At 41.2% G+C, this 12,231-nt stretch overlaps 2 protein-coding genes across 14 annotated transcripts in view; one reads left to right on the top strand and one right to left on the bottom strand.

Annotated features, from left to right (window-relative positions):
- The window catches only part of SLC16A12 (solute carrier family 16 member 12), a 29,151-nt gene extending 23,406 nt beyond the window's left edge, over nucleotides 1-5,745 (top strand). For all 13 annotated transcript variants that reach the window (XM_032445256.1, XM_032445251.1, XM_032445249.1 and 10 more), the window contains 3 exons: nucleotides 1,024-1,615; nucleotides 2,651-2,910; nucleotides 3,598-5,745. In XM_032445256.1, the coding sequence (XP_032301147.1) occupies nucleotides 1,024-1,615; nucleotides 2,651-2,910; nucleotides 3,598-3,860 (1,115 nt within the window). In that variant the 3' untranslated portion in view covers nucleotides 3,861-5,745. The remainder of the gene's footprint in view (nucleotides 1-1,023; nucleotides 1,616-2,650; nucleotides 2,911-3,597) is intronic.
- Nucleotides 5,746-7,802: 2,057 nt separating this feature from the next.
- On the bottom strand, nucleotides 7,803-11,493 carry LOC107315867 (interferon-induced protein with tetratricopeptide repeats 5-like). The gene is made up of 2 exons (XM_015866742.1): nucleotides 11,360-11,493; nucleotides 7,803-9,752 (listed from the first exon to the last, which is right to left on the bottom strand). The coding sequence occupies exons 1-2, from the start codon at nucleotides 11,362-11,364 to the stop codon at nucleotides 8,318-8,320; spliced, it is 1,440 nt and encodes a 479-aa protein (XP_015722228.1). The 5' UTR covers nucleotides 11,365-11,493; the 3' UTR covers nucleotides 7,803-8,317.
- Between the last annotated feature and the right edge of the window lie 738 nt (nucleotides 11,494-12,231).

Here is a 12,231-nt window from a genome sequence, read left to right as displayed (position 1 = left end):
TAAAAATGTTTTCAGTCCCAAACTTGGCATTTCCATTTTTCACAGGACACTCATTGGGTTTTGGGAATCCATTTTCCCTGCCACCTCATTCAAAACAGAGTATACTTGTCACTGCTCCTCTGCCATCTCTTTTCCTCATCCCCTCTAATCCACTCAGCTCAGCACCTGCCCAACAGAGAGGCCTTTGAGGAGAACCTTACAAGCAGTTTATGGCACAGGTGATTACCTTCCCAGCTGGCACATTCTGCTGGGGGCTGTTGGGGCACTTTTAACCTAAATGTAGATGTGCTTCAGAACCTCATTCAGGAGATCATTTTGTTGTCTCATTTGGAAATACATATTTTAGCATGTCAGCCAGCATTTGACAATTACAATCTCTCTGGTTTCTGCAGTGAAGATCGTGCTCTTTTCTAAGAGGTGGCTTTTGCATGTTTACTGACTTGGACATGGCTTTGCCTTTTGAGGCATTTTTCTACTCTGTTTGTGCACAGGGATTTACAAATGCTCAGGACTCCAGCCAGCTGTACTGTGGAGCTAGTTGAGCTGACTGAAAAAGGTTTAGTGCAGGATATTAGTGACAGAAGTAGGCAACTTGTACGATATTTGTGACCTGAACATTAATAGCTGGATTTGCACCAGATTGAAACACAAAGCACTGCCTCATGAATGTGCCCCACACCAGTTTCGGCACTGGGTTAAGACCTTATCTGGTATCTAGGAGAATCTGTTTTTCTGATGCTTATTGATAGCCCTGTTCTTGTGATTAAGTAAACCCCACTGTTCCTTCCTGAGCCTTGTAATCGTGGGTTAATACTGATGTGTTGTGTTTGTTAAGTCAATGGCCCTGATAGTGGAAGGAAGGAGTTGTCCTGGTTTCTTCCCACACTGGACTTCATGATGCAGAATCAGGAAGAGTTTTCTATTCACTAAAGTGCTAATTAGAGTAATCTATGTGGCTTAATTTATTGTGTTCCATACATTGTGCTCAGAATTAAACCATCTGCACCGTGTTTTCTTTCCTAGGACTTGGATTTGCTCTCTGTTATTCTCCAGCTATTGCAATGGTGGGCAAATACTTCAACAAAAGGAAAGCACTGGCTTATGGAATAGCTATGTCTGGAAGTGGAATCGGTACCTTCATCCTGGCTCCTGTGGTCCAACTCTTAATCGAGCAGTTTTCCTGGCGTGGGGCATTACTTATCCTAGGAGGTTTTGTCCTAAATCTCTGTGTCTGTGGTGCCTTGATGCGGCCTATTGCCCTTGAGGAGGACCATAAAACTGTTCCAGGGCTTCTTGAACAAAATTATGTCCCTAAAGCACAGAAACGAGACTTGAAGCGAATGTCTCTCTGTTCACCTTTAATCAAAACTTGGTCACATGAGTGTTTATGCTACTGTTCATGGAAAGAATACGACTTTTTACTGATGCCGGGCTTCATGGTGCTAGCAGTGTCTGTGTTATTTATGGCATATGGCTGCAGCCCTCTGTTTGTCTACTTAGTGCCTTATGCTTTGAGCGTTGGAGTGAGCCATCACCAGGCTGCCTTCCTCATGTCCATACTTGGTGTCATTGATATCATTGGTAATATCACCTTTGGATGGCTAACAGACAGAAGGTAATGGCTTATGGCTAAGGAAATGCAAACTTTAGCCAGTGGAAGGCTGAATGCAAGTAGGGCGCAATGCATATAAAAGTTAACATTATGGACATTGTCTGTAGCATGTGAAACTTCTCCAGAAAGCCAGCACACAATCTAACTTTCAGAAATGTTTTGTCACTTCATTGGCTTCTGTTGGGTGTTGTTTTTTGTGTCTTTTTTTTTTTTTCTCTCCCTTAAAGAAGTGATGTTTGTGCAAAGCTCTTGCATTTGACCTTGGAAATGTTACCTCTTGCCCAAGATATGTCAAGAATGATCCTCTGTATGTAATCCCTAGAGGATAATACTCTATTTGTGCTTTTTCATCTCTTCTGTGCTGCTGGGGTGATGCAGAAGTGATGGAGAAAGAGCAAAGGTCTGGCTTACTGTTGTCAGGCAAATACTCATAAGGACTGAGGTAAAATTGTTATACATTCCTCAGTATATTGAGAGATGAGCATCTGGCTAAACTAAGAGGTGTTTTGATTCTAAAGGACACATTATTATTTGTGTTTATTTAGTTTCTAGGAAAAATCAATCATTTGTTGTGTGGGGTATGGAGAGGGGGAATTACCATCTCACTTAGCTCTCACTAATTCCATTGTTGGAGGGCTGATGTGAAGGATGACAGCTGAGAGGGGTGTGCTGTAACTTGTTACACATAGTACTGGAAGCTTCTTGCTGAGCTGAAAAGCCCATGAAATACTGCTTTGAGCACTGAAATTTCAGAGGGCTGCATAATCTTGGCAGTCAAGAAGCTGCCCATCACTACAGTCTGCCCTAAGAACAGTTTGGGGTGCTGTTCTATGGGGGTTTCTGCAGCTGTGGGTTGGCATCTGTTCTCCCCAGGGCTCATTGCTGGTGGAGCTTTTCATCTAGAGGTCTGGGTAATAAGTCGGACCTACGTTTGAGCAACACTTAAGAGAGAAAGACTGAAATGCTACTTAGCAATTGAGGTGCTGTGATATGTGAAATAGAGGTGAGTGATATTCTTTCCTGTTTTGAAATTTGCAGGTGTCTGAAGAAGTATCGGTACTTCTGCTACCTCTTTGCTGTAGGAATGGATGGCCTCTGCTGTCTTTTCCTACCAGTTCTCCAAAACTTCCCCTTGCTTGTGCCTTTCTCATTTACCTTTGGATACTTTGATGGAGCCTATGTAACACTGATCCCTGTTGTGACAGCGGATGTAGTGGGAACTTCTTCTTTATCATCAGCACTGGGTGTTGTGTACTTCCTGCACGCCATACCGTATCTAGTGAGCCCACCTGTTGCAGGTCAGTTCACAAATGACTTTTCTGTAATCTTATTACTTTGATTTCACCACTTGACCAAAGCAGAACAGTCTAGATTTCTAAGAGCTGTGACATTACCACTTCATGTAGTGCAGAAATGAAAGATTCCTCTGCTTTGGACAGATGGTTGAGTCAGTTTCACTGCTGTTGGTCCCAAGCTCATCCATCATTTTCCCTATCAGTTTCATTGCAAAAGATCAATGATGGGAGCTTTAATCTTGTTATTCTTTGGAAAGCTCTTGACATAGTTTTGAACATTATGGAAGGTTAGAGATCTTTTCCAAAGAGCCATGTATAGATATGTCTTGCACATCTTGTCTGCTGTTCACAGCAATTTCCAATTAATCTCTGTTTCTGAAGCTTTTAATTTAACTTTCAATAGCAAAAGATATTGCAAAAGGGAATGCTTTAAGTGATGCATGAGCCTAGGGTGCAGCTCACTAGCAACTGCTGTGTTTTTCTTGTGGGTTTGACATCTAAACAAAAACCCATAAAATCTTATCTGCCTGCTGATGCTGTGGACCAATTCTCTCCCACCCCAAGAGGTAAAAGAATAGTGACAGTGATGTGAGCCTCTCTCTGTTTTTATGGTATTCCTATGTGATTAAGCTACAGAAGTGCAGATGATCACAGGATTTGTAAATAAGAGTGTAATTTGTCTTCCCACAGGTTGGCTTGTGGATACAACTGGCAGTTACACGGCATCATTCCTCCTGTGTGGATTTTCTATGATATTTAGTTCAATGTTATTATGTTTTGCGAGACTGGCAAAGAAAATGAAGAGAACACGTTTGAAGTCGCTCTCCAATGATACTCACAGCAAACAGCACATCTGGACAAATGGAGCAATAGCTTATTCTGTCACAGGAGAATTAGACCAAAAGGATGCTGAATTTTTGCCTGTGGATACAAACAGCTACAGCAACAGATGACGAGCGCTGTCAAGATTCAGCACTGTGCGGCCACAACTGAGACGGAAGAGACCGCATCACATTGCAGTGCTGAAGATGATAGTCCTAGGACACAGGGCATCTCAGTTAGATATTTCTGTCGTGTTTTGGTAGGCTAGAATCTGCAAACAGCATAGGAAGTTGAAGCGGTAGTAGATCAAAACTATACTGAGAATAGAGTTGGTAAATAAAGGTTTCAACAAATTTAGTTCTAAAGCAGTATGTTGACTCCACAGGTAACCTGAAAAAAACATAATTGGCTACAGTGAAAACAATGAAGTAATCAGTCACCAAAGATGAACAGCAATATTTAAATTATTTAAAAGTAGTATTAATGAAAAAGGCATTTCAGTGTTCTGGTCTGTCAGGTTTCAGTGGAGTAATCACGGATGCCACATGAAAGCCTCTCCATTTTTCAGGCTGCATCAAACTTTGTGCCAATGACTGTTTTGAATGCCAAAGCCATTTTTTAGAAAATCTGACAGGAATCTGTGATTTATGCTGAAAGTGTATCTGAAGCAGCTTTAATTTCTACAATGTGCCTGAATCTTGTACATACGTTACAACTTCATTTCAAAGGTGGCTTGAGAGCTGCTTTCTCACTCCCCCTGCAGCAAAATGTTCAGGTGGTTCCTGACGGTTTTTGGTTGGTTGTGTTTTTCCCTGGAAACCTCTAAAGAATGAATTTCTGAATGTTGACATTCCAGATGTGATCCTCCAACTGGTGTTTTCTGAGTGGGTGTAAGAGGGATCATGGCTGCTCTGCCATCTGAACATCACTAGGTTTTAGGAAAAATTAGATCTGTGCAAGCAGATTACCAAGAGGTAATAGCTCACCACACCAGCTATTAGTAAAGAGAATGTTGGCTGACAAGTTGCTCCTGTGTATTGCAACAGCCCTTTTTTTGCACCTGGGAGCTGTATCTTTAGTCTTGCACCATCTGATCAGGTCACTTGTCCTGGCCAGAAAGCAACAGCTACAGTTTGCTGATGATTTCCTGCTCCTTGTGCTAGGGATATTTACTACAGCTGGCTACTTTGTGGGACCTGGAGACTGAATGTAGCTCATGAGGTGAATTATCAGTGGTTGGTTTATTAAAAATGGGATGCTTCTACATTTCCAAGGTGAAAACATTCTGAGATGCAGATTTTCTTTCTGTTTGATGATGTTTAAAGCTATATTCTGTTCATTAGCAAATTGATTGGAGTCCAGATAAGTTTCGTTAATGCTGTAATGTTGTTGATTGCCTGCAGTACGCTTGGTGTTTTCTGTTGGTGTCCAATTCCATTCTGTGCCTCAAGGGGGAGACCAATGTGGGCTGCTGTTCACAACTTTGATTTATATGAGAGAACAGCCACGGGGTCATAATGTATTTTATATCTATCAATACTGTGTGTATCGATTACTTCTATTTTTCATGCATATTCCAAATACAGTGCATTAAAACTGTTTGACTTCAGCTGTCTGTGCTCAAAGCTGCTTAAAACTACCAGTACAGCCTTTATTCAGTTCTGTGTGGCAAATGAGTTTTAGGTCCTAAGTTTCATTTTAACGTATGTTGATAAAAAGACAAAAAAAAAAAAACAAAAACATTTGGTGTTTTATGAGTTGGACACAATATGCACACTTGGAAGAAAAAAAAAGTTATAGTTACTAGTAGTGATGAAAATATTGTTTTAGATCCCAATTTTGTATCAGAAAATAGGGAGTAATGTGGTCTGTAAGAGATTATTTCACCAGTTTATAAGTTATCGAATACTTGTTTTACAAAAGTTTAGTTGTGTGGTTTTCTTTACCATATCATGATATGTCAACAGTTGTTGGTGCCATGACTGTGTGTTGTAAAATCCTGTTGGAATATTGCTATGACTTTTTGATGTGGGTAAATAGTACAAATTTGGGAACAAATTATTAGCATATGGGGATTGTTTTAAACAACTTCAAAATATTCTTTCATAGGGTTTCCTGTTTATAAACATGAACATTCATTTATAATTAAGGCAGTATTTATTGTTTTAAATATAAATCCAGCAGAAAACATTCCATTTGTTTTATACACAGACCTTTTCTGTAGAAAATGGGAGAATCATTTCAGCTTTCAGTTTCTAGCGTTGTTTCTGCTTTGACTTAAAGGCGTAGGTACCAGAATGATGCTTTCTGTGCATAAAACTGCAAAAAATATCAGCCCTGTGATGAAATTCTCCATCAAAAAAACTCTGAAGGAATGGGGTGTAGCAAAGAAATGGAAGTGGAATAACCAGGAGCACAACTCAAGTGCCAAGCTTCTACTCTGTGCTCTTCACAACCTGAAATAAACTTCCATCATGGCACGCGATTTTTAAAAACCATTAATTAAATATGCAATATTTTATTTTATTTTTGTTTCCAGAAATTATATTATTCAGGCTGTTCTTGTATAGGGCACATGGGCAGGGCACAATTCAGCAGTAGGACAAGCTGTGAAGAGTTTGCCAGGATAACACTGCATTCCCATCAGCCCTACTAAGTACCAGTGGAGGATATAGCCTTGGATGGGGCACTGCATTGCTGAGACTCTGACTGCCTGGGACTTGGCTGGGGTGACATCTGACCAAGACACAAACAGATGGATCCTACTGCAAATGCATCCAGCCTGAAGTAATGCTGTGTTCTGTGCAGCACAGCAGAATTCAGTGCAAGTAAGTGCAGAATGTGGTCTTTAATTGGTTAATTGGTTTTATAATTGATATTTTTTTGCAATGACGGCAGTGCAGGAGGAGCTCTGAGACTCTCAGATGCTAACAGCCCTCGTGGACCTGTGGTATTTCCACCATCTGCTCCGCAACCAGTGCTGTTTCCAACCAAGGCCCTTGGGCAGCCCCCATGCTGGTGCATGGTCAGTCCTTTTCCAGGAGCATCATATCATCTTAGAGCCCATTCTGCCCTGTCTGCAATGGGAGCTGCAGGAGATCTATGTATGGGGCCAGGTGATGGAAGTCAGTTGTAGCAGAAAGCCTAATAATCTCCACCCTCAGCCTGTATGGACTGGATGAGGAGGCCCTTACCCAGGTGCTGGAACCCAACCTATAGCACCATGTAGTTACTTGTGTGTGTTATCATTATGCAGTGCTTCAATGAAGAGGCCCCCCCAGGCTGCTGGCCTGACAGGACACTGCACTGTCATGAAGTAGGAGGACAGCCCCATGCAGCACAGGAGGAACCCCCTGAGGAGTCTGGGCAGGAGGCAGCCGGTCTCTCTGCTCCTGGCCAGGGCAGCAACTGCTTGCTCAGAACCATGTTACCCTCCAAAGATGAGGGCCAGCAGCCTCCACAACCCTGGAGAAGGCCACCCCAAGAAAAACACTTAACAGGGCTACAGCTAGAGTCAAATGAAAAAAAAAGAAAAGAAAAAAAAAAAGAAAGTTAAAAAAACAAAACAAAACGATGACTTCAGCACAAAGTATCACTTTGACTAATTACACAGCTGATGTTGTCTAGCACAGAGGGCTGCTTTTCTCCCTTTTGCTGGTGCCTTCCCCTGCCCTGCTATGCACCAGTCTCAGTGAGAGCCTGTTGGGGGGGCACAGCCAAGGGTTCCAGGACCTGGAGTCATCTCAGTGGTGTTTGCTCCACCAGAACGCCTGCTGCAGATCTGAGGGCTTGCTGAGGATGGCCGACAGCCTGGGAGGGAACACAGCTAGAACAGATGCAGTCTGACCAAAAGGGCACTCCATACTGTGCTACATAGTGCTCTGCAATAAAAACTGGAAAGGAAGAACTCAGGATGGAGGTTGCCAGGGCTACTGTTATTCAGGAGCTGGCTGGACATTGGTCAGCTGGTGGTAAGCAAGTGCTTTTTTGCATCACTTGTTTCTCTTGTTTTTCTTTTGCTTTTCCCACATTTTATGTATTAAAGTGTCTCGATATCAGCCCATATTTCCCAGTGAACTAAACAGACCAACAGTGATTGCTTTTATTGTTAAACAGCACACAAGGTAGCAAACTAACCAAGACAACACAGGTTTTTTCTAAATGATACTTGATATTCAAAAAACCACCAGAAATAACTATATTAGTATCAGCATGCCTTTCAAGTGGATAGGTTAAATGTTATAATATTGTGGTTCTCTTTTCTCAGTAGAAGGTGAGATCAGTTTTCCAGCTTAGAAGATTTGTGTCCAACAGGTACTCACAGACAACTTTTACATCAGTATTATCATGGCAGGCTAAGGTAAGCTTAGCTTCCATTTATTCTTGTCAATCATGCATTTTTATAATTAACAGACAAGCAAATGCACAACCATCATCCTGTCATCATCTGCATATTGTGCATTATCATTAAAGAGTTATGCTATCAGGTTCATCTGGTTATAAATCTAACCTTAAAATGTGAACAAATGCATTTATATTGTCTCTTTAAATGTGCTTTGGTTGTTGTTGAGATGGATTTAGAAGTGCTTCAGCTTGAGAGGGAAAGTCGTAGCTCACATAAAGCACTCAGATATTCTTCATTGTCAGGATTATATTCATTGGCTTTCTCATAACATTCAATTGCTTCTAGCTTCTCACCATCTAGTTTATGAAGGAGTCCAAGTGTACTGAAATCATCTTCACCTCCTAACCCTCCTTGAACTCTCTTTTCCAATAGTCTTTTCAGGCATTTTTTGATCTTTTCTGCAAAACAGTAGTTACCATATTTTAGCCCTTCTTTGTAACATTTAATTGCTTCAGATTCTGATTTCTTTTTATGTTGCAGAAAAAGTCCATAATAGAAGAATATTTCTTGTTTATCAGAGCAAGTAAGAATATTTATCTTCAGAGCTTTCTGAAATGTCTCTTCTGCTTCTTGAAGCATGTTTGCCTCTGCATACATCTTTGCCAGATCAGTTAGGGCACAAAAAAATTTTGGCTTTTGCTCATACGCCTCTTTGAAACAAGAAATGCAGATTTGAATGAGTTCTTCCATTTGATCTCGAGGCGGATATCTTGTACTGTTTTTCAACTCAAACAGCTTTGCTCTGTAGCAGAGTCCTAGCTGGTGAAGCAAAAAGGTAGATTTTGGTGATATTTCTAGGGCTCTCTCCAAAAGCTCTTGTGCCTTGTCCAGTTCTTTTTTCCTTCTATAAAATTTAGCAGCATATCTCAGGAAATAGGGAAGATCAGGAGTTTTCTGCATTCCTTCTTCAATGTATCTCTCTGCTTCATCAACTTGATGTAAGTCTTGAAGTTTCAAGGCAAGTAATGCCAAAAGATAAGTGTCCATTGGATTCAGTTCCAGTGCACGCTTCAGAGGCTCCAGAGATGAGTTCACTTCTTCACATCTTCTGCTAGAAAATTCTTCCAAACGATACATTGCTATAGCGTAGCCAGCATTAAATTCTGCATTGTTGGGTTCTATATCCATAGCGTTTTTGAAGCACTCTTTTGCTCTCTTATAGTACTTTCCTCCAAATTTTAATAGTGCAAATCCTTGCTCAGCATAGATCTCTGGAAGCTGAATCTTCAACTGAGCAGTATTTGAAAGCTTTTTGCAGCTGTTTTCCACTTTATTTATGTACACTTGAGCTTCTTCATATCTGCCCATGTGGTAGTAGATCCAAGCGTAGTTCCCCCAGGTAATGAGACTTCTCCTGTCAATTTCATTTGGATAATATTTTTTAACTTCTTCTTCAGCTTTCTGGAGATATTCCAGAGCTTCTTCATCTGAGAGCTTCAGGTGGTATATATAAGATAGTAGATTGTAATTTGAAATGTTGGGTTTTATGAAAAACTCAATCTGATCAGCTATTGATTCTTCCAGGCTGGCAATATCTACATCCTCCTTCAGCAAAGTCCATGTAAAATAACATTCTAGCTGCAGCAAGGAATTCTTCAAGGAATCCTTGGAAATGGAACTAGAATAAATTAAAGAAGATCGATTAATTTCCTGCTGCATGTGTTTTTAACCCAAGCAATATGTACTATAAAAGTAGGCAGTACCTTGCCTGGTGTCACTAGTCAACAATAGCTCATGTAAGCCACAGCCATGGGGAGCCATAAGTCTGGAGTAATTCTTTTTGTAATTCTTCTTGCCAGTGGAACTGAGAGCTCCTCTTACATAGAGAAAGGGGTGGTGGTCTGGATGCTGTTAGAGAAGGACTGCTCTACTCTAACACCGGCACTCCACACTTCAGGAATGTGTTACCCCTGCTTAGAATGTTTTCTGGAGTCTATTTGGAACAGGTAATCAAATAAAAGTGGAGACCCTGCTGCCTTTCTGCCTCTGGATTCTTCCATGCATGTGAGGATGGGCTGATGGATGTAAGATGGGCCTGGCAGCAGCTGAGGCAGCATGGTGCTTGGGTTCCCCTTCCTAAAACTGTCTTCTTGGTCAAACAGTCCATTGTCAGAAAGACTGCTCTGCTTTTTCCTTGTAAAACTAGGATTATCTACCAGCCTGTATGGTGCCATGTGTTCCCAATTAGAAAGCTATATATAGGAATTTTCTATTTTTTCTGGAATGAAGGGGAAGTGGGAGCAAGTTCCTGCTATGAGCAGTACCTTGTTAGAAACCTTTTTCCCCCGGGGGAATACCATGTAAGAACAAATACTAGCTGCCAAACCAGCATAAACTGTCCAAGAATAGCTTGAAGCATTTTAAATTGTCCCCCTCAAAACAAAATTAAAATGTATTGTTCAAACTGTCACATGAAGGGGCATTCTAGTCCCAGCTAGTGATGGGACTCTAGCTCAGGTAAATGGTTTTGATGCCTCAGCTGAGAAAAGAAAAACTTCAGTGGATGATAACAATGGGGGAGAGTAATTTCATGAGTAATTTCACATGTGAACATGCATGGGATTTAAGTGACATGTTTCTTTGTAGCTCAGACTGACTGCACCATACAGAACTGTAATGTGATGAATTCTTCCTCTCTTTCTGACTGGTTAAGAGACAGCCTCACAGCTAACTGGTGACTAGCAAAACAGAACTGCAACAACATCCCCCAGATTTGTGATGCAGATAAAACACAGTTCAGTTTAGTACCATGCATAATCTGTCAATGCAATTTTCCAGGTTGTCATAAACATCCTAGTTCCACCCTATTTGACTGTGTTTGCAGACAGTCCTCAGCAAATATTGTCTCCCTTCCTCTGCTCCAGACTGCAGATCAGAATGATTTGCTGGTCCTCACAGTAGCGGAGAGCAGAAAGTAAATTCCCAGCTGTATCAGTGCCAGCCATCCCCTTGGCTGGTCAGCAGCTGCTGCTGCAGCCTACATTTCATCCAGGAACTGCAAGCACAGAGTGTCTGACAACTGACTCTGTAAAAGCAATAATGTTACAGCATCCAATTGCATCCTTTTCTTACTTTGATTCTTCCAGTAAATATTCTGTAAATTATTCTCTGATGCTAAAGTCCCTACATACCTTACTGCTTCCAGTTATGCAAATTACAAACTTGTATTCCCATAGCAAGAGTGCAGCAAAAAAAGCATTTGTAGAACAAGCTGCTCTTTCTTACCTCATGATTTGCCTTCTTTCTTTCTTTCTCTTCCTTTCTCTGCTTCTCTCCAGGTAGCTTTCAAGCCCAAGAGCTGCTTCCTGCAGTTGTGAGTTGCCTTTTATGTGCTATAGTGTGCACATGATTAGTGTGTATGATATTGGGAATCAGAAAGTGAAAGCAAGCTTCCTGAGCTGCAAGGCAACTGGCTGGGAAATAGAAACTTACGAGTCACTCTGCGTTTTTTTCATTTTGGCTTTATGCCACACATTGACTTGTGTTGTGGAGCTCATGGTAACAGCTACTAGCAGCTCCGTATTTGCATATAGCCCCCAATTGCTAGCACTGAGAACTACCCAGCCAGTGCAGCCCATGGCTGAGTGGCTGCTCTGTCTTGGGTGGACCCCACAAGTGGCTGGCCACCAGCCTGATGTTACCCCAATTATTATGACCTTTTGAACTCAATCGGTCGTCCAATTCTTCACTCACCACTTTCTGTTTTTGTCTAGTTGTGTGCTGGATGATTTGACCAGAAGGAGAAAAACAGTATTGAAAGCTTTGCTGAGATTCCTAAAATACTATATAACCGGCTTCCTTTAGTCAAGTATGTGGCTAACCTTGTTGTAAAAAGATATTAAGTTTGTTAAACATGACTTTCCCCTCATGAGCCTGTGTTTGCTGTGACCCACAACAGTACTGTCTTTTGGGCGTTTTTCAGTAAGTCCAAGAATAACTAACTCTTTAATTTTATGGAACATTGAAGTGACACTGCCAGGCCTGTACTTAAAGGGTCTTATTTCTTGAAAACTAGGACAATATTTACTAGTTTCCGTTCAGCTGGAACTAATCTATGTTCCCAAGACTGCTGAAAAACAACAGAGAGAGTTCTCATG

Source organism: Coturnix japonica, chromosome 6, assembly GCF_001577835.2.
Source record: "Coturnix japonica isolate 7356 chromosome 6, Coturnix japonica 2.1, whole genome shotgun sequence".
NCBI classification, from domain to species: domain Eukaryota; kingdom Metazoa; phylum Chordata; class Aves; order Galliformes; family Phasianidae; genus Coturnix; species Coturnix japonica.
This window is presented reverse-complemented; position numbering and strand designations above follow the sequence as displayed.